Source organism: Perca flavescens, chromosome 16, assembly GCF_004354835.1.
Source record: "Perca flavescens isolate YP-PL-M2 chromosome 16, PFLA_1.0, whole genome shotgun sequence".
Classification (NCBI taxonomy): Eukaryota; Metazoa; Chordata; class Actinopteri; order Perciformes; family Percidae; genus Perca; species Perca flavescens.
Genome location: NC_041346.1, coordinates 19,421,573 through 19,449,504, shown reverse-complemented (window position 1 = coordinate 19,449,504; position 27,932 = coordinate 19,421,573). Strand labels below are relative to the sequence as shown.

Here is a 27,932-nt window from a genome sequence, read left to right as displayed (position 1 = left end):
CAGTAATAGCAAACCCTAGAGACGAGTTCAACTTCTTAACTCAAAAACACACACACACACACACACACACACACACACACACACACACACACACACACACACACACACACACACAATCACACAGAGTTATACACATAGTCTTAATTTGTACCAGCTGGCTAATAAGACTGGCAGACAACAGCCAATCCCTGGTCTGTAGACAGAATCTGGTGTTTGTAAATCACTACTTCAGATAAAAGGAGAGCTAAGTGTCTTCAGCAAAGGGGAAACTGGATAAAGGTGAGGAGAAAGAGAGTGCAACCGTCAGCCTCACTAGCCTGAAAATATGTCTGTACTGTAAAAACACTCATTAAGAGCATAAGGCAAAACATAAACTTGGAAAGGGGGAATAGGAGAGTGCCGCTGTTAGAGTAATGACAATAATAATGGCTCTAATGTATCTCAACCACAGTCTGTCCCCTTGTGATGGAGATTTAGTGCCAGGTTGAAGTTAGGTCACAGAGCACATATCCATGTACAAACACATACACAGGCTAAAATACAAACATATGCACATGCTACACCCTCCTTGGCTCGAATACTGATGTTATAGCCTCCAGATTGTCAAAATATTCCTTTCTTGGATTGAAATCAATAAACCTCACAGACACACAAACACTTACATGGGCCATATGTTCATGGAAGACTATTGAGACACTGAGACATTTAGGAGGCCCTACAAAGGTCCTTGCTGTGTTTTCTGACACGCAATTATAAAGCCATGCCACACATTATAGGGTCAATAATTAAAGGATTTACTTTTATACATTAACTAGCAAATATTTCTGTTTCAATGTCGTGACAATTGACTTGTGGTTTAAATATATGAAAGTGTTAAGGTGATACAGCAGTTTCATGAAAATCTGTTTTGTTTTTTATCTGTAGGTATTTGTATTCAGCATGAAGCTTACAAATTATGTAAGTATAAAGCTTTGGTGATGTATTGTTGAGTTGTGAAGTGGTGATCATTAGAGACATCTACTGTACACACAGACAGACATAAGGACGGCATCATAATGTCTCACATACTATATACAGGATGTCTGTATGTATGTACGAAGTATGCAAAACAAATCACTGCTAGATATCAGTGGATTGGCTTGTAAGACCATTTCGTTGTTAGTTTAAGTTAGTTAGTTAGTTAGTTAGTTAAAGTTGTTAATTTACAACTTCCCACTTCCCAAAATGATTCCAACCCCACCGTCTTAAGTCTCGATATTATTTTTTGCCTTCATTCCATCACTCACTTTAGCAATAAACATAGTCACTACAGCAATTAAGCTGTTCATTCATTTTGCATGATCCATCTAATCACTTTATTCGACTCAGTGTGAGCACTGGTGCGCCAGGAGTGGAGGATACCTGCTGAGCATTTCAGAGTTTATTGTTTGTTTCCGATCCTGTTGTATGCCTCAGTGAGGTCAGGCAGTGACCTGGATTGTTTTTTACTGGAGAGGTGGAGATTTTGGATGGTTGCAAATAAAAAAAAAATTTCCTGTCTCGGCACCTCCTAAAATGTGCATTTTCATCAAAAGGTATTTCTTTTCCCTATTTTCCATTCCTTCCTCTCTCTTTGTTAAAGGCATATACTGTATACAAGTTTGAAGCCTGAGCACGGGTAGCAGGAGTGAGCATCTGTGAGGCATTTGTGGACAGAAAAAGCAACAGAGAGAAACTAGTATGAGTTTCCAAGCACCATCCCATGGTTTACTGGAATGCTGGTGAGCGCCTGGTGTGTGATGTAATGTCCTGTCACCCAGCCCCACCCATACCCACTGAAGCTCACTGTCTCATTGGTCCAGGGCTAATGATGGGCCACTTCCATGGCCTACTGAGAATGGGGCTGTAAAAGTTAGTGAGTGGGTGCAATTATGCAGTTTACCTATCATACTCTCATCAGAGCGGACATGAGCAGTGACTGGGTGGTAGAAATCATGGACCACAAACTAATGTATAGGGATTGGTGAGTGTAAAATGCCAGCAAGTTGAAAACAGATGGGACTGCGGAGAATATAAATGTCCCTCAGTCAGTGGCCCCCTATGCTCAATAAAAGAGGGCCAAAACCCTGTATATTAACAGCTTGAAAATGTTATGGGGGGTCATCAGTGCCATGAAAAAAAACACCAGTCACAATGAGGTTTCCACATGGCAGAACCACAATAATAATTGAAACGGGAAAAGTAAAAGGGGAAAAAGGAACGCCATCCCAGAGGTTTCTTTTTAATGTTACCTCACGCTTATGTCACTGGCACTGTGCCTGACGAGGGCTGTGTGGTTTGGGGGAACATTGGTGGGAGAGACATTGCCAGAAAAGCTGGCCTTCCTGTGCTGCAGAAAGCAACAGCTCGGCTACTGTATGAGCTTTTGTTTTTGTGGGCATGCACATGTGTGGGTTTCATGTGCAAGTTTTGTCTGTATGTTGTTTGCATGTACTGTATATGTAGAGGAAAATGTGTGTAAATGCGTATGTTTCCTCTGCAGTAGTCCTTATACAGTATGCATGTATCCCCCACTGACATGCACAAACACACACGCCTGTTTTTTGGGACATTGGTCAAATCTGGGCCAGTCATTGTTTCCTTGTTTTTACCGACCAGAATAATTATAATAAAACAGTGGCTCTTTTCTCCCTCTCTTTGCCATTTAAAACATTACTCACCTACAGATGAATGTGGTTATTACTTCAGACCTCATGCCTATGTATGTTTTACATCTGAAGATGGGTGAACTTCATATATAGGCAATTTCTTGCAGCGTGAGAGGACTAAAATGTTATCCCTTCTGTTGCTTATGTATAATTAAGGAGAGATTTCTCCAGGGGTGCCCAGGGGTTGCGTCAGAGATTGCCTGGGCAGCATCCCTCTCTGGAGAAATCACCTGGCTTGCTGTTTGATCTTAAAGGTTAAATGCACATGCACACTCCCTACTTACACAGACTCATCACCATGTACATGTGCAGGCTGTTTGCCTTCACGTACATGGACACACACACACACACACACACACACACACACACACACACACACACACACACACACACACACACACACACACACACACACACACACACACACACGCACACGTTAGTTGCTAGGGCCAGTTCTCCAATCCAATCCCCTTAGAGCAAGTTGAGCTGGCTCACCATATTCCATGGTGTGGTAGTGGGGGAACATTATGTTCTGCCCCACAAAGACAGCAGTAGTACATTTCAGCCCCCTATGGACCTGCCCTATAATCCTGCATGGAGTCGGTACTGTGAGTGTGTGTACTTGCCTGTGTTTCTCTGTCTGACTGGGTACCTGTGTGTGAACTTGATCAGGAAGGGAAGGAGGATCTTTTAAATAAGATGATGCCACCTTACTGCATTCACAAGTAGCCCCATTAGAGGTGTTCAACATTTTGTAATGGACTTGACATGGAAAGGTAGAAAAAGGTGAGCTGGCTAGAATGTTATATTGGCAGTTAGACATTTTTGGGATCATTAATGCATTTCAACTTTATTAACTTCATACATTCTCTGGTGTCCATATGGTATTTTGATTGTATCAAATTGCTCATTTGAGGGCATTTTCATTTGAAAATGGCAGATAAGAGCGATTTTGGATCATGTTCTACTCTCACAATATTTTTTATTCAATTATGTATTTTCTTTTGAATGCAGTAAGACCGTCAGTCAAACTAATTTCCAGATTATTTTACCTTCAATTACAAGCATTAACCCCATCTGAGAATCCATCTGTCATTTGTGTTTCTGACTCATTACATTATTTCATATGTCATCAGCCATTATATAATGTATTTATATATAATTAGCACTTTTCCTCTTACTTTTGCACCCGCCTGCTGTGTGCTCTTTTGTGTTCATTTTCATTTACAAATCTCAACTTCTTCTACATTATCTCTAAATGAATGTTATTCCATTACTTGTTTTTGTTTTACTCACATTGCCATTTCATCACTTAACTATTCTTTCTGTATCATGCAAGCACAAAAAAACATTACTATAGCACTGCTATTGTAGTTGGTACCTCAACAAACTCTACAAGTTGGTGCTGGGATTCACACTCTATGACCCAAAAATGAATGTGTGTCATTCTTACAAAGATCTCACAATGTAACACAGTTACATTCTGCTGACGTAGACTGCAGGCTACTAAGCAATTGCGTACAAAAGGGCAGTATGTATTTATGGCTCTATGCACCATTTATTCTTATGTTGCTGAACCCTCCCTCAACAGTGGTTTTAATGTGGGAGCATTCACCCATCCTCCTCCTTGGCTTTGCTCTGGTGCTTGAACATTCAGAAGTTAAGAAAAAAAGGTTAGCTCTTATGCACAAAGATTATCATTCACCATGGCATTTAGTGGATAAAATGATGTGTTTCACTTTCCATCTGTATCTATATCTGTACGTTTTACAGTAAAAACACAGTTAAACACACACACACACACACACAAACACACACACACACACACACACAAACACACACACAGCACTTGAGATTTTGTGCAGATACATCTCCTCAAGTGCCTTCTTGTACTGTTGTTGCTTTCTTACATCCGCAAAGATCCCTATCACTGCTGCTCACCTTGTTCTCTCTCTCAGATACAAACACAGACAGACACAGACACACGCACACAGACACACGCACACACGCACACACACACACACACACACACACACACACAGTATCAACACTGTCTTAAGACATCAAACGGAACTTGTTTACTAGATCAGAAGCAAATTATGTACTATTCTATCTATTCTATCCCCTACCCCCAACATACTCATTCATAACAAGAAAAATTTACTCACCAACACACTTCTAGAGTTGGTTACACTTTAGCATTGTCCTGTATCAGGGAAGCTCATCTCTCGCCCAAGTATTGTGATCCATGAACATGGAAACATGAATAAAATTAAACTGCAAAGGATGAAGTGAGCTATTAACAAGGCAGGACAATGTGCTGTTGGTTTATGATACAACTATAATGACTACATCTAGCACAGACTCACTTTCACAGCCCAATTTTAACTGCTTGACAACATGGTACTAAGGCAAAGTCTAGGAAAGGAGTTAAAATGTTCTACCTCTAGTTTTTCATTTATGCATTATGGATGTTAGGTGTTACTGTGTATTCACTATATTTATGACCCTAAGATATATCTGCAACGTAAGACAGAGTACAGGTGAAATTTTTGGGGATTGCTCTTGCTCTGCTGGAAATTCCGCTGGATGTCACTCTTTTCGGATGTCTGTTTTCAGATGTCCCGTTACCTTCCGCTTTCTTTGTGTTGTAATTTAAAGTCTGGTGGTTTTATGAGGACTATGAATAACTGCTCCTCAAATATTTGCAGGGTAAATCAAGACAGCTAGCTAGACTTTCTGTCCAATCTGAGTTTTCTGTTGCACAACTAAAACAACTTTTGAATGTACACCTGTTCCACCAAAACAAGTTCCTTCCCGAGGCTATTTTGCAGAGGCACCGCTTGGTGCTTAGCACCACCCAAGACAATGGTGATTGGCAGCGCTGTGGAGGAAGGTCTGGTATTGTGAGACTAGGTTGATCTTAATGCAAAAAACAACAGGCATGAACATTGAAGCGATTGCTTTTGGAATTTGTATATTCAGTACATTGTATTTAATAAATATTAGATAGAATATGGCTCTGGTTAATTTTTCAATTTGTCTTGTCAGACTTAAGACATTAGGGAATGTACTTTGGTAGAATGGTGCTCATTCCTCCAGTAGGGATCCAGAGATTTGGGAAAAGCCAAGGAGAATTGAAGCTTATATATGTATGGTCACTCAATACTTTCAACAGTTGTTTCTTGAGAAAAGATACTATCGTGCAACATGCCTCATGTTTATACTTCGGTGACTTGTGTCATAGAAATTACAATATTTTCCAACTTCTTCTGACAGGCTTGCTGCCTTGAAGTGGCACTAGGTGATAATAGGTGAAAGTCCTCGCCATATTTAAAAATTCTACAAGTGCGAAATAGATCTTGATACCATCTACAAGTGGCATTTCTCTGATTTTTACTGCTGAATAGTGCTAGCAGTCAAGTCAAATAGCCCCCACAAAGTAGCCTAATGTATTCAGTGTTGTCTTCCTTGAATACAGAAAATAAGCCCTGCAGTTACCATTTCTCAGTCCTCACCATTTTGACACTGATGACACTAATCTCAAAGTTGCCAAGAAATTTACTACCCTAACACCTCCAAATCCCTTTCAAGGGCAACATTGTTTGTAAGTTTGTATTAGCAAATCCACAGTGTTTTTGGCAGACTACATTGCTCAGAAAAATTCACATCAAACACTCAACAAAGATCAAAACACCATCATACGTAACTTTGCAGCTCTCAGGCTTGAACTTTGGATTCCACATCAAATGCCTTTCACATCCCTTTCCACCAACAAATCAGAGTCAACCAGGAAAATCAAAAATTTTTGTTATTTATTGCTAACAAACTGAGAAAATTAGAATTAAGTACTCTAGATAGGGAATGTGATCCTGAAGCCTAAAAAAATGACTATTCATTGGGTACTCTATGGCTGATTTCTGGATGAAATCAAAAGCTATTGTCTGCAAACACAGCAATTAAAATACCAGATGCGAGACATCAGTAAATCTTCAAAATAGGTAACATCTTCAATAACGTTGTTTTGCTACTGATCAGCCACTGTGGTGTTTTCTATGTTGTTCTAAAGTGGCCAGATTTAAACTGGATCCATGAAAGCCCCCGGCCTGCTCTTCATCTCCAGAACCAATCCTCACATGCTTCATCTGTGGCAAAAGCCTCCAGGACAGTCACTATAGCCACATGCATGCAATTGCACAATTGCTAAGGAGCGTTGCCTCAATGATAATCTCAACTCTGTTATTTTAAGGCTGTGTTATGTTATGTTTGTTTTCTGAGCGATTACCATTAGCAAAAAAGTGTGCAGGATTGTGCACTATAATGTGTGCATTTTTGTTTGTGTGCATATGCTCAATGTAATCAAAGTTAATTTGAAGTTGAAGAGATGGCATTTGATGCTGCTGTAATGCATCTTACTGCACTGGTAAAATAAATGTCAGTGATTACATCAAAACGTACTGATGTTGGCGAGAGGAATGGGCTTTAATGACACAATTTTGTTGATGTACCAGTGTACAAGCTTTACAACTCACAATTTGTGAGAGAACGTACAGAGAATTAAATGAGAGACAGCGAGAGATAGTGACAAGACCGTTGTGCTTTGTTAACCTGTATCTGCATATTTTCCACACGTGCACGTGCACTTGGGGTAATGAGGTGATCTAATCACATGTGATCCCTGTGTTCTCTACAGTAAAAGTGATTTTTTGTATGAACATTGTGTCCTTCACATCAGAAATCCTTTTTTATGGTTAAATGGACATGGACCACTGGTGTCTCATTCCTCTCAGAGAAAAAAACATCTGCAATGTTGTTGGATGGAACACATGCTAGGACAGAAGTGGTGCCAAATAAATATCAAATGTATTAAACAGTGTCGGTTAAACTCCAACCTTTGTTTGTGTAAGTCCTTGCCAAAGTGTTCTTGAGCAAGGCACCTGACCACAGTTCTGTTGAAGAATACCTACTTCATTGGCCTTGTAAAATGCATCATCAGCAGTGGGAACAAGCTCTACAGCCAACATCACCACTTTCAACATCATACACATGCCTCAGAAGAGAAAGCGCTGTCAGTGTAAAGATGTGAGGCCTAACAGTTTCAACACAAAAAAAAGTCTTTGTGTGTGTGTGTGTGAATGTACTGTATGTACTAATGTTTTTGGCAATCAGCCTCTTTCTGCTTGGCAACAGCAACAGATCAATGCTTTCACCGGGCTTACGTGGAATCAATGGCTACTCTCATCTTCGATACGCATTACTTTAATGAGAGCGGCAAACATCTGCACCCACCCTGGGAGACATCTAATTAAATGTCCCAATCTCTAAAATTACTTAACTGGCAAACAAGCAAAATAAGTTTTTTTTGCAAGTGTATTCAAAAACATTTAGGCTTCATTACCGTCATAGTGTAAAACTGATGGATGAGAAAGCATTTGCACCAAATCATCAATGGCACAAAGACACATAAAACGTGATGGAGAATGCTTGTTTGTAATGATCCATTATGATCCAATTTGTTTAATATCAGATAGGAATACAGGATTCCTAAATTGACTGACTGAATTTTAATGTTTTTAAACCTGTAATTTAAATCAAACTGTAGCCTTAAGAAAAATTCATAGCAAATTCCAACACATACATACAGTGAGGAAAATAAGTATTTGAACACCCTGCTATTTTGCAAGTTCTCCCACTTAGAAATCATGGAGGGGTCTGAAATTGTCATCGTAGGTGCATGTCCACTGTGAGAGACGTAATCTACAAAAAAAGATAAATCCAGAAATCACAATATATGATTTTTTAACTATTTATTTGTATGATACAGCTGCAAATAAGTATTTGAACACCTGAGAAAATCAATGTTAATATTTGGTACAGTAGCCTTTGTTTGCAAGTACAGAGGTCAAACATTTCCTGTTTTTTTTCACCAGGTTTGCACACACTGCAGGAGGGATTTTGGCCCACTCCTCCACACAGATCTTCTCTAGATCAGTCAGGTTTCTGGGCTGTCGCTGAGAAACACGGAGTTTGAGCTCCCTCCAAATATCCTCTATTAGGTTTAGGTCTGGAGACTGGCTAGGCCACGCCAGAACCTTGATATGCTTCTTACAGAGCCACTCCTTGGTTATCCTGGCTGTGTGCTTTGGGTCATTGTCATGTTGGAAGACCCAGCCTCGACCCATCTTCAATGCTCTAACTGAGGGAAGGAGGTTGTTCCCCAAAATCTCGCAATACATGGCCCCGGTCATCCTCTCCTTAATACAGTGCAGTCGCCCTGTCCCATGTGCAGAAAAACACCCCCAAAGCGTGATGCTACCACCCCCATGCTTCACAGTAGGGATGGTGTTCTTGGGATGGTACTCATCATTCTTCTTCCTCCAAACACGGTTAGTGGAATTATGACCAAAAAGTTCTATTTTTGTCTCATCTGACCACATGACTTTCTCCCATGACTCCTCTGGATCATCCAAATGGTCATTGGCAAACTTAAGACGGGCCTTGACATGTGCAGGGGAACCTTCCGTGCCATGCATGATTTCAAACCATGACGTCTTAGTGTATTACCAACAGTAACCTTGGAAACGGTGGTCCCAGCTCTTTTCAGGTCATTGACCAGCTCCTCCCGTGTAGTTCTGGGCTGATTTCTCACCTTTCTTAGGATCATTGAGACCCCACGAGGTGAGATCTCGCATGGAGCCCCAGTCCGAGGGAGATTGACAGTCATGTTTAGCTTCTTCCATTTTCTAATGATTGCTCCAACAGTGGACCTTTTTTCACCAAGCTGCTTGGCAATTTCCCCATAGCCCTTTCCAGCCTTGTGGAGGTGTACAATTTTGTCTCTAGTGTCTTTGGACAGCTCTTTGGTCTTGGCCATGTTAGTCGTTGGATTCTTACTGATTGTAAGGGGTGGACAGGTGTCTTTATGCAGCTAACGACCTCAAACAGGTGCATCTAATTTAGGATAATAAATGTGTCTCTCACAGTGGACATGCACCTAAAATGACATTTCAGACCCCTCCATGATTTCTAAGTGGGAGAACTTGCAAAATAGCAGGGTGTTCAAATACTTTCCTCACTGTATATATATATATATATATATATATATATATATATATATATATATATATATATATATATACTGTATACAGGAAAAACTGTGTATGTCCTTACCTTAGTAACAGCAGGGTATCCGGCAGCTACCTCACCAGAGCAGTAGGGCTTCTCCTCATGGGAAACTTCGACAGTGGAGGCCCACTGGTCAAGGAAACCATTGGGGGTGTAAAGGCCACAGTCTCTCACGCCAGTCTCTCGCTCAAAGTCCTCACATACCCCATCGCCATCATAGTAGTAACACGTGCTTGGCTCCTCTACAGGTGAACAGACAACAGAAACAACGTTGTAATTTCAAATAAATAAGTATCTGTGTTTAATCTGTATAGTACTTTTACACTAAAGGGAGGTTTAAGTACAGCTAAAATATCAGTCAGTCAAATTCTACATATTCCCTGCCACCATGGCAAAGCATGTTTTCACTTGCACAAAGCCATACAGGTGAGTATATACACACTTCAACCTTTACTACTCACTCCCATTCTCTCATACTTTTTTTTTTATAAAACATGTGTTCCCCTGATCCTTTGGTATACTACTCTAACCGTATCTCTATTGTTTTGGAAGGTGAAGAGAGGAACAGATAAAGAAGAGGAGGAAGGTAATAGATAAAAGGTGCATGGAAAAAGAAGGATACATTCTTGAGTGTATGACAATCTACAGAGAACATGTTAATGTAAAAAATAAAGTCAAAGAAGATGAATGGGAGAGTGTGATAGAGACAAACACAGAGACAGGAACTAGGGAGGAACCAGACAAAGTCAAGAGGTAAAGAAAGATACAGCCGTCATTTTTACAGACCTCCCGCCTGGAGTTAAGGTCTGGAACTGGAAGCTTATGGACTAAGGAGAGGGGAGCAGAGCAGGGAGGTTGCCTGGGCCTCATTGCTCTCAGCTCTAAGCTAAAGCAGTGTCAGCCGGTGGGGTTCCAGTTAGGGGGAAGGCGGGATTCTGTGCCAAGTTGGCCAGGGCCTCCTCCTCGAAATTCCAGCTCTCTCCAGCAAAGCCAAAAACTCAAGTCAGTTCTGTGCTCTGGCAATGGTGAAACGAGGGGCTACTGAGGGGGCATACAGAATAGGCTCCCGCCATTCACTCAGCAGGAGCAAAGGCAAGGAAGAAAGGAAGGAGTGAGGCATGAGGAAGCTTAAACAGTGGCTTGTGAAAGCTGCAGAAGTAATAGGTAGTGTGAGTGTGAGCTAACGAGAAGGAAAAGGAGTAAGAGAAAGGGTATTGCTACAGTATTTGAATTTAGACAGGGATAGAATAAACAGATAACGGAAAAAGTGGAAAGATGATTGCGTGCAAGAGCAAAAAGAAGAGAGCCCTACAAATGGAGAAAGAAAGAGACGAACAAGATGACGATGTACTGACAGACAAGAAAGGTCCAGAGGCTGTCAAAGCAAACTATACCCATTTAGTTTTGTTTGATTTTTTTCAAGACAGTACCCCAAGCTACATTGACATGTCAAACGCAGGAAAATCTGACCATCTAAAACCATCACTTTTCTGATAGTGGGAATATGTGGCTTAAAAAAATCATAATGCATTTCCCTTATGCTTTATCTGCACCTGTATTTACTGTGGCTTGGAACCCTTTTGAGACATAACACCTGGGATTGTAATGCCAGGTGGGGTCATGGGACAAGAACTTGTCGATTTTGTCAATTCCACATTTAATTTGGCTCAATAATGTGAATAGCCTATTTAAGCTCATCCAGACTGTAGCACCCTGGCCCTGTTGTATACTTAGTGTACATTTTCCATCCAACTCTCTCTTTTACTATCCAACACACTGACAAGCAGGCACTCTCTCACACATATAGACAGAAGGTCCCATCATTATAGTGTCAGATTTCTGTGCAAAACTACAACTATGTCAGACAGTGTCGGACACACACACACACACACACACACACACACACACACACACACATACCACTTTGCACTGCAGTTGGTGGAAAAACAGCACAGCCAATGCAGTCATCCAGCAATCTGACAGGGATTAAGTGGCCACTTCACAGAGACTCACACATGTGTGTGCATACATGCATGCACTATACAGTTAAATTTGCACACACACACACACACACACACACACACACACACACACACACACACACACACACACACACACACACACACATAAAATCACAACAGGGAGGCAAAATTATTGTCTACAGCAGGAGAACTGGACAGGAAACGATCCATCTATTCATAAAACAAAACAACGTAGGAGATGCCAATCACTCAACTATGTAAAATAAGATGACTCACCCTTTAAGAAAATAACGATTTCCAGATTTATTTATTTTTTAACAAGAGGTCAAAGTGATTATGATATCTAACGGCATTTTTATTCTTTTGAGAAAGGCATGAAGCACTTGAATAAAAGACGTCCAGATGTTAAATCGGTTTATTCACAAAGTTAGCTTTTGGGTCTTATCCAAAACTTTTTTTCAGTTGAATCCACGCAGACAATATCATGGCAAAAAAGGAATAAAGAACTGTAATGTTATGTAAGAAACTGTGGTCAAATCATAACTTGCTAAATGTCCCATGTAATGTAGCATGTTAATTGCATTTAAATGTGACTTTTGGGCTGTAAAATATGTTTAGAAGCTCATCAGTAAACATTATTAAAATAATTGAAAATGTTCAATATAGGCTACAGTTTTGTAATAAAGTATTTTATATATAGTTTTTTTATGAGTCATTTTTTCTGACACTTTTCTTTTCAAAAGAAATCAGTTAATTTAAGTCAGTTAATTGTATTTCCAGTATATTCCCCAACAGCAGTCGAGAGAAAGAAACCTGTGACTGCATTTTAACCTTGACGATACCTTTGTCCATATAACTTACCAACACAGTTGAAGAAGGGCTCTTTCTTACACTGAGTGGAGCAGCCATCCCCATTCATAGAGTTCATATCATCACATTCCTCTCCTTTGGAACTAAAATATCAGGAGGAGATACTCAGAAAACATGCACACACACATACCGCCAAACGGATAAATACTGAATGTAAAGTAAACGTTAAGTAAAGTTTATTTTTGTGAAAATGCTTCATTGCACATCCTTATAGATGCTTATATATATATATATATATATATATATATATATATTAATCATGATAGTAAGGGTGCCTGTTACCTCTGGATACGTCCATCCCCACAGTAGGGTGCCCCCAGATCGTGTACCAGAGGTGGGGAAGGCTCACTTTCACTACGGCTGGAGATTGTTTGGACCTGGTAGGTGTACACAACATGTGGCGCCACATCCCTGCACAGAGAGAGGAAAAGATCATAGTAAGTCCACATATTTCAGGATAATGTGAAGCCTCGAAGAAATGTCTGATAAAGAATCCCATATAAAGAAAGGAGTAAGAGCAGCTGAGAAAGATACTCGGACCAGGCCTGTGAAGAACGGATCGATAGGACAACTGCTCTGTTTGCTAGTGTGTGTGTTGTAGCAATCTTTAGGTATCTCAAGTACCACTAACACATCACAAATTAGAACATCTACCTATATCCAGTCACTGCATTTAACCGGTTTGGGTCCAAATTTGTTTTGTTTTCTCACCCTAGTGATTTAAGGCACCATCATGATGAATACACAATGGACAGGAGAAATATTGGGGGACTACTCACTTTGCTGGTGTAAGATGCCATGATGGTTTCTTGAGTCACCATGATAAGGAAGTCTGAAAAAAAAGTCTGAAAGGAAAAAAAAAACATAAATGAGAAAACCAAAACCATAACTAAATAAAAATATCAAAGCTGTAAATGAGAAACCGTAAGCAAAGCAGCAAAACAAAACTCAAGGAAAGAATACTGTAAATGAGAAACAACAAAAGTGCAAGTGAGGGTGCTGTCATGACATCATTAGTTGTCCTGTTTGTATTGCTATTTTATGCTTACGTTTTCTCTTTGATCTGTTGTTTGCCTTTACATGTTACTTGTATTACCATCAGCTTTAATAATTTTTTTGGGATTCTGGCCCTGTTTTAACTATGGGCAAGTTTACTGGTTTCTGTAAGCTAGTAATCAAGTGAATGACACACATCATGGGTCTCTTCAGACTCATCAAAACATGTTGAGTCGGAAGAAACACTGAGCTGAGGCATGTAGCCTGTCTCATGAATCCACAATATTGTTTCATTCTAACAACTTTCCTAACAGGAATGGAAACTAAGAACAAAAGTTTTAAAAAAATTAACAAGTAAAGGCAAGCAAAGAATCTGAGAGTTTATGTATTTATGTATCTATTTTGACTATTATAAACAATAAAAATAGGATAACTGATTTCAGCACTCTCATCTGCAGCTGTGTTTTCACAGTTTTCTTTCTGTTTTGACTTTTCTTTTGCTTATAGTTTTGGTTTCTCATTTCTAGTTTTGATTTGTCGCTTATGGTCATGGTTTCTCCTTCATGGTTTTTGTTTTTTGGCTTTCAGAGTTTTTGACCCTACATTTTGTATGTCCGGGTGTGAGTGTGTGTGTGTGTGTGTGTGCAGAAAACTTAAGACTAAGTGACTTTATTTCTTTACATTCTAATTTTGATTCAGACATGAACTCACTCACCACTACAGAGAAAATGTTATGCGATGCATAAGGGCATAGGAATGCATAATTGTTGTGTATAATCATGGCTATTATTGGTTAAATACATGGCAAAAATTAGGCGTATGAGCGGGGAACAACATCAGGAAATGAGGGTAATAGGACCGAAAGGTTAGCCATGGATCATTTCATGTGGACCATCAAGTACTATAGACCGACTTTTGGAATGCCCTCTGCAATGCTGTAAATGCAGTGACAAGCATGCAGGGATACTGTACGGGGGCCTACATGGATTGATATGCTCATACAAATACACACGCAATACCTTTGTTGTTAATAACACACTGCCAGCCAACTATATGGCCTTTACACTAAAACAAGAGTACACAGGCATGAACCACTATTCCTACTGCTGCTATATAATCCCAGTGTGAGAGCAATGCAGCACCAGCAGCAAACATTGCCATAAACGGTTTCACCAAAGGCCAAAGATAAAGTCAGCAATCAAACCAAGAAAGTGTTTGAGTGATGCAGGGAAGCCATCATCTTTTATGAGCTCTAAGTCAGACCATTCAGTTTAACATTTTGGACCACTAATCACAGAGTTGGTGGTTTGATCCCTGGCTCCTCCTGTCCACAGTGACAGTGAACCCCAAGTGTGGGTGAATGAAAAACAACTACCATGTATATATGAGTGCAGTCAAATGTTCAAAAAGATGTTAATGAAAGCAGCAGGTATTCTGCATTCCAATGTACAAATATAAACACTCAAATATGATGCATTGCATTAAGGTGTTCAAGTGCATGTTTGCTTGTGGATACTTTTTCCCCCCTCATCTCCTTTTCTCTTTTTGTTTGTTCATCACAATTACCGGCAGACAAAATTAGACCGAGTTCAAGTTAGCTACACTGTCTTAATTATAAAAACTGATGGAACTAAAGATCATGTAACAAAATGAATTTCCCCACAACAAAATTTGTGCCTAGGATGAAATATTTATGTTGGCTTTATTATTATCAACACAGAATGTTAGACCTGACAGACTCTCAAACAAAATGACACTGCCTACGTAGCTTCTCTGACTAAAAAAACCTAAACAATGCTGTGTGTACATTGCAATATTTATTTTTATTTCAGAACATGCACTGCATCGGTGTTTAATGTGAAAAAAACTAAACACTGCAACAATTGTTTTCACAAGCAGCAATTATCCATCGGATTACGAAACAACATTTTTTTGCTTGTTTGGGATCCGACTGGCCAGCGTATTTGAAAAAGTTAAGCAAACTTTGTTGTCTTTTTGACATTTTCCCCCTGAGTGAAATGAGGCTGTGACAGCAATCTCAACCAGCACAAGCGCTTGTGTCACTTGAACTGCAGCGCCGCGCTGTTGAAGTGCCTCCCCTCCCTCCATCCCTCTCTCCCCCCTCCGTCTTTGAACACTACACAAACAGTAATTTATTTTTTTCATTTAGTCGATTAATTTTTCATGGTGACACAGGAGGTGCTGGATCCAATAAAAAAGGTTCCGGATCCAACGTTGGAGGTGCCGGAACATGTTACGGCATGTTCAAATTAAGCCCTGAACCAGACCCACAACTTTCACCTGTAAAAAGCCGTTAAAAGCTTGGGTCTAAATCCACAATTATTTCCCCAGACTACACTGAGAACTCAGATGCCACTGTGTCATGAATTGCAACCTGCTTGGGCCACATAGGCAGATCCCTCACTTGGAAAATCAGATGCCAACAAACCTACTTTGCACAGTGTAGGCCTTTGTGCTTCACATGGAAAGGGGTTGACTATTGTCGGTTTAATGGTCTTTTTGTTTGAAAATGTCATACCATGGTAAAACAAAGAACTGTTTCCAAACAGATTGTAGAGGTTATTTCAGATGTATACAGAACCAACGACATGTGCATGACTTACTCCACCAGTAGTGTTTTAACATCCTGTGCTGCTAAGCAACAAATGTTACCTGGGTGTCATAATGCACAGTTGGTTGTAGAAGGTCAATAGTGCAACTCCTCATAGCGTGATAACAACTCTTTAAACATAACTTTTAACCTGTTCCCAATTAGGTGAATGCTTGATTCCTCCTGACCTCACTGCTAATAGCCCTGCTGTGTTAGCCGCTGCGGTTAGTAGCAGGGAAGAATGAAACAGAAGTGGTGCAGATGTAACACAGTTCCATAGATCCTCTATCCCTTAGAACTTGGTGAGTGGGCTATATATAAGAACAATATTTAGAGTGACAGGGACATTAATTAACAGTACATTTGTGGAAGGGTTTATGGCCAGCATCATCTCTGGATCCCACTTGATGAAGTACAATCAATTGACACGGGTGTATGTAATGGACAATATCCTGTGATAGACGGCCATCCAGACTTCTTAAAACCACACTTTCATCTGTAACTGATTAGCTATGATATGTAACTGATCTGAGATGCAACTCATACTACAAAGGACTTCACTTCAGTTGCAGACAAGGTGTCACGTGATAACATTTCATCACTAGTGTTTCTTTGTTCATCCAGACATTCTTCTCAAGACCCCTGTAGGAATAGAGGTTTTATCTTGGCTCAAGCTCAAAGTCAGGCACAAAGAACTGAAATATGCCTTCAAACGTGTTTTGATAGCACCAGGTGATTACACATAGAAGCATGAGCTAATGTATGTTCCTGCTACTGAGAGCAAGAAGAGTGTTGGTGGGTTTCTGTGTTTATCTGCGTGTGAGTGTGTGTTCCTGTCTCCACTAGTGTGTGCACTAGGCTTATGTGTGAGCATGCATATGGATGTGCTTCCGTTCTGTAGCTGCTTGTTGTTCTTGGCTGAGAGATCCCAGATGAGAAAAGCAGATACATTTAAGGAAGTTGAGAAAAAGTCTTAGATTGAGCCTGCAAGAACAACAAACAGGGCAATGCTTCTTTTGTCAGTATGGCAGCTGACACACATTTGAGGTTTCACTGCTTTTAATTTTAAGTTTAGACCTAAAAGAGGTACTTTAAAAGAGACAGACAAATGCAAACATCCAAACCCACAAATACCAGAAAGGCAAAGTTTGTTTTTATTATTGCAATCAACTGCCTAAATTGCAGTTATTGATTACAATTGTTATCTTTAAATGAAAAAGACACAGTAATCACCAGCACAACCTCTGCCCAAGAGATACAACCTTCTTCTTGACTATCCACACAAACCTGCAAACCCACTTCTGATATCCAATTTGTTTAGTCTCAATTTATTCCTATATTATTTGTCTCTTTCCTATCATGGTAAACATGATACCTGGAAATATTCTGGTAAGTGCACCAGACATCCCATGACACCCCATGAGGACTACACTGTTCACTCATGAATATGTTTAATATTAGGAGGATTACGCAACTTATTTCTAATGCCCAACATCCTATAGAGAAGGCAAGGGGGGGTTGGCCTGTTATGAAAAAAAGAAACTGTTAAGAAGTCAAATCAATGAGTGATGAGAGGAAATGAACATTTAAGTGAAAAAAATTAGTGTTGCCAAAAGATTCATAGTTTATTTTAAATACTGATGAATGACTTAAAATTACACTAAACGTTAGTCTAGTAATATCAAATTCAAAATTAATACAATTTAAATTTGAAATATATTCTTGTTGTTATTTACATTGCCAATGAACCAAAATTGTCTTAGGGAATACATAATTAACTCTGTTCAATACTTAAGGCTGCGCTGTGCCATCAAACCACGTCGGCATAAGCAAAAGTGTTTATAGCTGTTGCAAACACATTTCACAAAAGGCAATCATAGTATTGCAGTGATTTGTATACACAAAAAGTGACAGAAATAGTTGTGTAAAGAATGAAAAAGTAGCTTGAAACAGCCACTGTCATTGCATACTGGCGTTTTATTGATACATGCAGAGGATTCTCACCATGATAATTGCCAGAGTGCAGTGCTAATTTTCACAATTAGCCAGAAAGTGTTTAGCTCAAAACCTATAAAAAAGCAAATCTAGAATCTTCTTTTTAAGAGGAGACATGAGGTAGACTGACTCTCAAGAATCAGGAGATTAGCTGAGGGATTTAAGGGCAGGGGGGGTACTATGTGGAAAAGTTGTTCAGAACCAGGGTAGTCAGATTACAGAGGGGGTGTGGGGTAGTATTGATTCTGGGGGAGCTGCCCTCTCTCTCTTTTGGCTGGGAGGTCTCTTCACGTCAGCTCTGAGATAGGCTTTGACTGAATGACAGCTCTGAAACCCACATCAGAAAGAGGATTAGCCAATGGGCTGGGGTGCCTCAGAGCGATGGGGTCAAATTAATCCAATCCTCCTACTCTCTCTTTTCATACTTTCTCGACCCCCTAATGTTTTCCTCCAACCGCTTTTGCCCCCCCCCCCTTGAGCCTAGCAATGATTTACCCCCAACTTGTCCAGCCTTTCACCGCTGCGACTCCTCTTCACTTGACCCTTCTTAATCTCTACCATAATTTATTCTGTCACCTTGACCTCCCAACCCTTAGCCATTCCAAACTAACTACCATGCATGGATAGAGCCAAGATGTCAGTTGTCCTCTTTCTCAGTTTGCCCCAACTCAGGTGAAGGCCAGTGGCCTGACAGTAGGAGGTCAATCAATCCCCTCAACCAAGACCTTCATCACTCTATCCAACCCAATGGAAACATGTTGCAAGAAGAAGCAGCTTACTGTGTGGTCAACAAAAGCATTTCAGCAGCTGCACCAAGGTGATCAAACAGAGCACTTCACAAAGGCTCTGTCAAAGGCTGTGTTTGTTGTCAGACAAATTTCTCTTGAGTGACCCTTGGTTTTCCTGTTAGACGTTTCTTTCTCTTAGAATTATTTGTTGAAGAATGCCACATTAGTACCACGCACCAGAACCTGTTCGCATAATACTTACTTTGTTTAAGTAGTGCCATGATATGCAAAGACACAACTCACAAACGGCTTCCCTTGCATCAGTATCATAAGTTAGCTATAAAGGTCCATGCAATAATCAGTAACCAAGAGTAACTCAAAACATTGGAAGAAAAGTGCAAACTGCCCCTTTAGCATGTTTTTTCTCAATTTTTTGTTTTCATTTTCTCATTTTGTTTTACCTTTGTGTTTTTATATTTTGTTTAAACAGTTTTTAGGTAAAATGCCTCTTTTTTTAGAGACAACATATATATTTTTGTTGTTGTTGCTGCACCTTTTCTTCATTTCAATGAGTTAAAGACTTTGATGGCTGGAACACACATACTTGCTATAAAACGTCTGACCATTTACGAGACAAGATTCCCTACACTCACAACAGAAAATAGTCAGTCAGTGCCATTGACCACGACCACTGGAATGCAACCACAGCTAGTGAAATACACCACAGCAGTGAAACTACCTACAGCACATCAATAATCACTGAAGTGTGCCAAAACCTCCAAATAAATGCATCCCTACTGCAGACAGCCTTCCACGGACACAGCCATTCAAACATAAAGTTGTGTACGGACACTTTATGTAACTTAGGTATCATCACTCCATCTTGCCTCACATGCATACTCACCTTTTCGGCTCTTATTAAGCACTTTTCATGAGAATCACGCTGCCAGCACAATAGTGAGATGGCACAACACACAGCAGTGTCAAGTATAGCACAATCTTTATTGAGTCAGCACATTCCATGAAAGCAAAGCACTAAACTCTCTCCACAGTGTGCAGATAATATCTTTAACAAGACAACTTGCCCTTGCTTCATGGAACATGGGAAAAAACAAATGTGGGCAACAATTGACCTCTGACTTAGGAAACAAATGTTGGGCAGTAGATTTGAAACTGCAGAAGCAGTGGTGGCTTGCTAGTGCTCCTGGGGGTATTGAAAAGGATATCTGGTATTACACGAACATATTTTTGTGGATAGTTTCCACAGATACTGTAAATAAATACCTTCTTACCGCTGTGTCCAAAAAAAACTAATTACATCACACTAAGCTAAATGGTAATCACTCAGCAATTCTTAACTTATTTTTGTGGGGTGGGGGGGGGCTTTTCCACCTTTAATTTTTTGACAGGACAGCTAAGTGAGAAAGGGGAAAGATATGCAGAAAATCGTCACAGGTTGGATTTGAACCCTGGACCTCTGCATCGAGGAACAAACCTCTCAGTCTACCCACTGAGCCAACCCCGCCACAGCAATACTCAACTTCTAAAAGAAAATACTTTGGGTAAAAACAATCAAATCAAAGCACGTCCAAAGAATTGTATGGCTTTTCCTCCTCTGCCAAGGGAAAGGTTAGTCTTTCTCAAACCTTGACAAAGACCAAACTTTTACTTGATGTTTTATTTTGAATTTACTCAGCTCATAAATGTCAGGGAGGACATATGTAGATCTTTGTGCACTCACAAAAAAAGTATTCACCTACCAGGCCACTTACCTGTCTGTATATCGGCGGGTAGGTTCATTCAACCTTAGACCATGTGGTGCATGGGTGAAGGGTGGTTGACGCAACAGGCGATAGCGTAATGGTTGGCAATGCCTACAAAATATGCAGTCTGGCTTGGATGCCAAGAGGGTGGCATCAATCTCTAGGTGTTGTTCCATAGTAAAAAACTGTACCCCATACACCTCTTCCTCTATATCCAGCTTTAAAGTCAGTGGGGTGTCACAGAAGACATTACTGGGACCCAATGAAATGTTGTTCCCACTGACAGTCAGTAGCAAGATGTTATGGATAGCTGGCAGTGCTGTTTCCTCAGGGCTGAAGAAGGTGACCCACACAGTCAGGGAGTCTGGTATCAGCGGGTAGGGGAACTCTAGTTGAAGCATGCAGCCCTGGAGAGGGCACTCCGACAGGCCGACAACACCTTGCTCAATCCCTGCATTGGGGCTCCAGGTGCGCACACTTGGCTCACAAGCCTGCTCCACATCTGGAGGGCCTGTGGATACAAGACAGACACAACAAAATTACATTAAACATAAATCAGACACAATAAGCAAAAGCCAGCTGGCCTTTCCTACATTAACATAATTAATGATTAAGTAGTGATGAATACAAATTAAATGCTACAGGTTCTTACATTTCTCAAAGGACGCAGGAAAATAATAAAATGTCCATCTAAATTATAAACCTAATTAAAAAATTGTAAGTGCTGACAGATCAAGAATTTGCATCAGTGATCTTTTTAGTGTATCTTCACATCGTGCAACATCAAGGTAGAGGTGAAACTGAGAGTTCCTTGTGAGTCCATCTGCAGAGGAAAGGAATAGCTAAGGTGTGTACCTTCTGAGAGGGGCCTGTGCAGGGTTCTCACTTCAGCCCAGTCATTACAACCTCTAACAGTCACACTCCAGCCATATTTGGAGTCCACACACAGCTAACTCACATTATCCCAAGTGACGTACACTAACATTCGTCGAGCACTTTTAGAAGCCAGCAAGCAGCAGACACTATGTTCTCCCTCGATTTCCTTTTGTGCATTTCCAAGCTGGCAACCAACGAAGCCATTTGCTAACCTCATTTCTGGGCACCGTGCAAAATTCCAGTGTTTAATCAAGTGAAGACTGAATATGGTTTCCAAGCCACATTATCTCAACACATTTATTATTGTACTGTAAGTGTGTGTGTGGCCAGAGTGGAGGTGAATTGAAAGAAAAAGATAGACAGAGAGAAAGAGAAAGAGAGGGAGGGAGAAAACGGGATGCTGGGAGAGAATGAACTAAGATACTCCAAGAGCATGGCTTTGCTCGGCTTATTTAGTCCTGGCTTTGTGGGTACATTTTCCTTGAGTTTGGAAAGGAGCTGTACCCACTGAAAATATTTTGTAATGTCAGCTGTTATGATGGGCCCTACTCTTGCTCTCGCGCTGTTGCTAATGTGGTTGGAGATTTAAGAGGAGACAGAATAGGAGTGTCATCCACTGTGTAACCTGAGACAATGTAAACTGTATTTCAAAGATGCAAAGATGTATCTAGGATTGGCACAGCAATCTATCTGCAATAATTTATATTTAATTAACTGCTTAATAGCAGACAGAGCAGCTACCTTCAACAAAATTCACAATGAAAATATATATGCTATATTTTATATCAATTTCTTAACCCTCTAAGATTCACAGCAGCACACACACAGCCGCTCAAAAATGTTCTATCAGCTGCTTACCGCTAGATAGACAGCCCAGATCTGAAGTGTTTGACCTATAATTCCCTTAGTGCAGGGAGAGGGGGCCCCAAGATGACTGAGCCATCCAGACGTAAGCTTTGAATATGAGCCATTCATTCACTGTTGATTAGCTGATCCCATCTGGGTATTAGTCTGACAACAAAAACACCCATTCTGGGAAACATTTGATGAAATACATTGGGCATCACTGCAGAGTAATTGGTAATAGGTTCAACGTAAACCATTGTTTCTGTAGTCTCAAAGCTCTTGAGTATCTCATGAACGTAGGTAGAGGCCGGACATATATAACTGAAATGGACAATGTAACATTTCATTGGAATTTTGGCTAATCAGTACTGTATGTATTCTTCCCTGAAAGGAAGCTGATTGCTGCTTTTAGAGTACAGTAAGTACAACTGAGTTGAGGGAAATCAGATGGCAAATTGGCTTCTATGTCCCCTTACGCATTAAACAGTAGAGATGGAAAAAATAGTTAAAATTACAAATCAAGATTTTTTTTCCTCATTTGAAAAGTCTTTATATTATATTCTGATAATGACCTCCGAACAGATGGTAATGGCTGTGTATATAAAGTTATATTGGGCCAGAGGCCTGCAATTTCGACAGTAGCCAAATTAGTGCACAACGCAGCTGTTCCTCATGGCTTGGGACATGGTAGGAGCTGTGCATCTGTCAGCCTGCATTATATTTTCACCATCTAAAAAACACACTAACCATCAATAGTTGAACTGGAAACCTGCTTATTGTGGCATTGTTTAAGATAGTGCCTGTTCCTCTGCTCTTTTTTGGAGTTGGGTAGTTCACACATGAGATGCGTAGTGAGTGTTCAGACCAAAAACAGTCCTGTTTAAAAGAATAGGGTCTGCGTTGGTGGGGGTTTTGTTGCTTCAGATAACAATGAAAAGATTAAATACAATCGTGGAAGTCTACGTGGGTTTAAAGGCATATCAGACAACAGAACACTGCATATCGGTTTAAAATACTATGAGACAGGATCTTACAACTGGAAAGTAATTACGGTGACCATTTATTTTTCAGTGCGATGATAGCCGGGTAAACAGCAGAAACACATTGTTCACATTACAAAGTACGTGTGCTTACAGTAACTGACCAACGCAGCACCCTGCTGAATGATGTTTGATTACGTTGCGGCAAAACTGAGTCTGGTTCAACAGTTTTTGCCAGACCACCCTGAGTTTTTGCAGTTTGCACTCCTGCTGCGGCAACAGTCGCCTCATTTAAATGAATGAGGGTGGTTCATTATTTTTATACAGTGCTAATGACGGTCTGAACACAGCCTTACTTTCATCCTTGAAACGTTTTTTTCTTTAAAGGGTTAAACATATTGTTTGGCAATAATGGCATTCCCTCAGGATTATGGCAGATATGGGCAAAGGGGCATGGGGGTTATAATGAGAATTTTCTATTTACATTTTTTAGGGTGAACACTTCTTTCACCATTAACTTCTATTACTAACTGAATTGACAGTGACATACTCTGATGCTAGTGTCATTTTTTGCCACATTTTTTATTCCTAATAAAACATTACTTTTTATTAAGTCATCTGATAATTGGGCGACATCAGACAACTGTGAATTCCATAATCAACAACCGTGCTAGCCATTCAAGCTTAATGTTTTTCATGCACTGGTAAGAAAAAATACTGATACTGTGCTGTTCCTAAGCAAGAATGATTGATGTTTGATAAAACTTAGGGAAAGATTACTAGTAGGCGAAGTACTCCAGGATAGATACTGGTGCCTGCCCACTATTCAGCCATAATCCTTCTTGTCTCTGATCCACAAAAAGTCCAGAGAGCTGGATGAATAAACAGACAGGGATATGTCCAGGCATGCACGCTTTATGCTTTCTAAGAAGTGTCTGGCTCTGGCTCTCACTATCGATGACTCACTGTCACACACTATTACACTTCCTCACACCGAATGCAGACATAAACCCCCTCCAACCTTTTGCCCTGATACACACTCAAACAGAGAGACACTTCACAGACACACTTTATGAAGGCAACAGACACTCTACAGCTTGGGAATCAATGTCACATCACAATGCATTCAGGGTATTTTAGAGGTTAATCCTTCATAGCTGTTGGCAGCTGTTTTTTGTTTTGTTTTGTTTTTTTACACATGGAGCAGTTGAAACAGGTGTTACTTTAGGATACACATCAATAGAGATTATTTTTTGCAATGATAGAACAAAATCAAAAAAGGAGCTAACATACAGTACCATGACAATGACAATGAAAGGAGCAAATGAAAATAACTGAGTAGAAAGGGAATGACCAGAATAGGGCTGTGAATCTTTTGGCAAGAGTCGATTAGATTCAATTCTGATTCTAATTCTTTGGGTCAGGATTTGATTAAAAATCGATTCTCGATTCCCGATTAAAAATCGATTCTCGATTCCCGAATAAAAATCGATTTTCGATTCCCGATTAAAAATTGATTCTCAAATCAATATATAGGCGTGCCAATTTAAGGAACTAGTTTCAAGTTATTTATTGCCAGATGCATAACAATTACAGAAGCAGGAAAACTAAATGAGAATCTAAGAAATAAAACAGTTCAAGTTTCAATATAGGGATAGGCGCAAAGGCAAATCTAAGATGAAAGGTAACATTTATTCATGTTAAATTTGCATTGACTAGGTAAACAAAATATATTTGATCTGCAACTGTGTTTTTAAAGTCAAAATGACCACGCTCAAAGTAATGTGCTGTGTGCTTTTTGCCAGGCAAAGGAGCCTATATGCATTTTTTTTTTATAGAAGCGGTCTCCCCTCTGCTGTCACATATCTCTCTAACCCAAGTGGGGGAGTGGTTCCGCTAACATTGATGTAAATATGCAAATAAGTCAGAGAATGCACAGGCAGTTTAGAGATATAAAAGCGTAAATCCTGTTTGTCTGATACCCCGACAAGAGAAAGTCGAGTATTACTAGTAGTAAAATGAGTAGCCTACTACAACACTGACACGGGTTATCAAGCCGGGTCAGCTGACAGGAAGTGCTCACAAGCTGAGACTGTAAATAAAGACGCAGGAAGCGGAGGGCTAAGGGCAAGGCAAAAGCTAACTCCTTATCGTCTATTACTACGCACCATTTTCCTCACCAATGAACAGTCTCTAGCGAAAATAATGGATGAACTGCGGCTGTGTATCACAATGGTAAATGGACTACAACATCATGACGGAATGATGATTCTCACAGAAACAACATGGTAAGAACAGCAGCATTATGCTAAATGGATGCTAACGTTACCTCCTCCGGTCACATTGTTCATAATGTCATTCATTGGAGTTTTACGGCAGCCGGCATTCGCAATGTTGCATTGCTGCCACCTTGTGGAACTAGTCCATTAGTCTAATATTAGGCAATATCTAGGTTATTTTGTAGGGGGGGAAAAAAACTTTTTTGGAAGTTGAGAATCCATTCAGATTCTTAGAAGATAGGAATTGCAAATCTTACATGAATCGATTTAGAATCGAGCCAATTGGTTAACCAGAGTGCTGAAGACTTGGTGGGTTTTGGGAGAATGGGACTTAAAACAGCTTGTACATGATGGCAATTATGCATCACAGGAAAGTGTCTACAAATATGTTCCTTTAAATTTTGTGTCACGCATTATTCAACAATTACGCGGATTGTGTTCATACTGTTATCCTTGTTTGGCAGGCGGGGTTACGGTGAGCCTGGCTCTCTGTATTGAATAATGTTGAGCTGACAAACTATACGTGGTATCACATAAACCAGCAAGGCCTGAGACTGTAAGAAGCTTTTAATACTATCTTGGACCTAAACATACAGAAACACATAAGGCCTGAAATTAACACCCGACTACGTGCCAAATGCAGGTGAAAATGCATTATAAAACTGTTGATCTACCTGCCACGTTGGTGGGTAGCCAATAGGGGTGGTACATGAATAACTTGACAGCACTTAAATGTGTATTCTTAACAAGTTCATAAATTATGCATGTACATTTCCTGTATTTTACCTTTATGGGGAAACGACAACAATAAAAAATGGCTGGTAAAAAGCCTGTGTGGCTAGTGGATTTTAAAATGCACCTGCCACACTGACTGGTGGCCAAAAAAGTTAACTTCAGGCCCTGGACACATATGCTTGCTCTTAAGACTTATTTGAGTAAATCCATACATGTTTACACACAAACATTTTGTACATTTCACATTCAACTGCAAATGCACATGAAGAGCATTATTTTGTAAGTGCACCTCCATGTGCACATACAAATCTACAGGAATGTGTATTCACATAGAGCTACACACACACACACACACACACACACACACACACACACACACACACACACACACACACACACACACACACACACACACACACACACACACACACACACACACACACATGCACACACATTCCCACACACATATGTTAGCAAACATACACATCCTGGTCCTTTCACTTCCATTCATGCACACTGCTGTTTTCAATCAACCCAGGATCCTTCCTTGTGAATGTCACTAACCACATGCAATTCTCCTAACTATCTTGGGTGGTTTCCACCTCACCCAATCTCTCTTACCCCCTCCCTGAATCCATATCCATGTGTGGTTTTGCCTTTTTTTTTCATTCTTGCTTTTTTCCTCCAGCCATATTTCTCCGGGCCATAGAGTAGTAAAGATTTATGAGAGGTAGTCTGGCTCTCTCTGATCAAGCCAGTGTTTCCCGTTCAAGTAGTGTGAGGACACAGAAAGTCCTTAAATAACAGGTGCCATGTGTATGCATGAATGCACAAGTGCATACACACTAATCTTCCAATATAAGGGTGTTATGTCAATAGTTAATTTGCCAATGCTTTAGTTTAAAGTATCTTAAAGTGAGTAGGTAGTTTGCCAGAATGGAAGTAAGTAACTGCTGGATACTTATGCACCATCACAGCAGGAAATGGCAGCTGTGATATCCAGTGAGAAACTGGCGCAAGCAGAGTTAACAGGGACTGGGGAGCCACAACAAACAGGGACCCCTTCCAAGAGGGAAAATAGAGTAGAGTTTACACACACAGCATGTTAGACAAGCCCAGACTTGCCTCTGGTACATACACTATAGCCAGTGTGAAGGCAAGATTCAGTGACTTCTGTAGAGCACACACACACGCACACACACACACACACACACACACACACACACACACACACACACACACACACACACACACACACACACACATTCAGACACATTTCTCTCTCTTAATTCAATTGTATGACATAATATAACTGCTAACTATTATTGGTATGTTGTTGTTAATAATTAATATAAATAATTAATTGTTAATAATGTTTTTTTTTGTTGCAGATGATTGCCAGTCGATGGTTTTCACATGAAAGCACAAATTGCTTCCATCCAGTTTACGAATCAGTGGT

General features: G+C 40.1%; 1 protein-coding gene across 2 annotated transcripts in view; it reads right to left on the bottom strand.

The window, feature by feature from the left end:
* The window catches only part of pappaa (pregnancy-associated plasma protein A, pappalysin 1a), a 91,114-nt gene that overhangs the window by 44,343 nt on the left and 18,839 nt on the right, over positions 1–27,932 (bottom strand). For both annotated transcript variants that reach the window (XM_028602483.1, XM_028602484.1), the window contains exons 7-10: positions 20,767–21,268; positions 12,947–13,075; positions 12,656–12,747; positions 9,858–10,054 (exon numbers count right to left, since the gene is read on the bottom strand). In XM_028602483.1, coding sequence (XP_028458284.1) covers positions 9,858–10,054; positions 12,656–12,747; positions 12,947–13,075; positions 20,767–21,268 — 920 coding nt within the window. The remainder of the gene's footprint in view (positions 1–9,857; positions 10,055–12,655; positions 12,748–12,946; positions 13,076–20,766; positions 21,269–27,932) is intronic.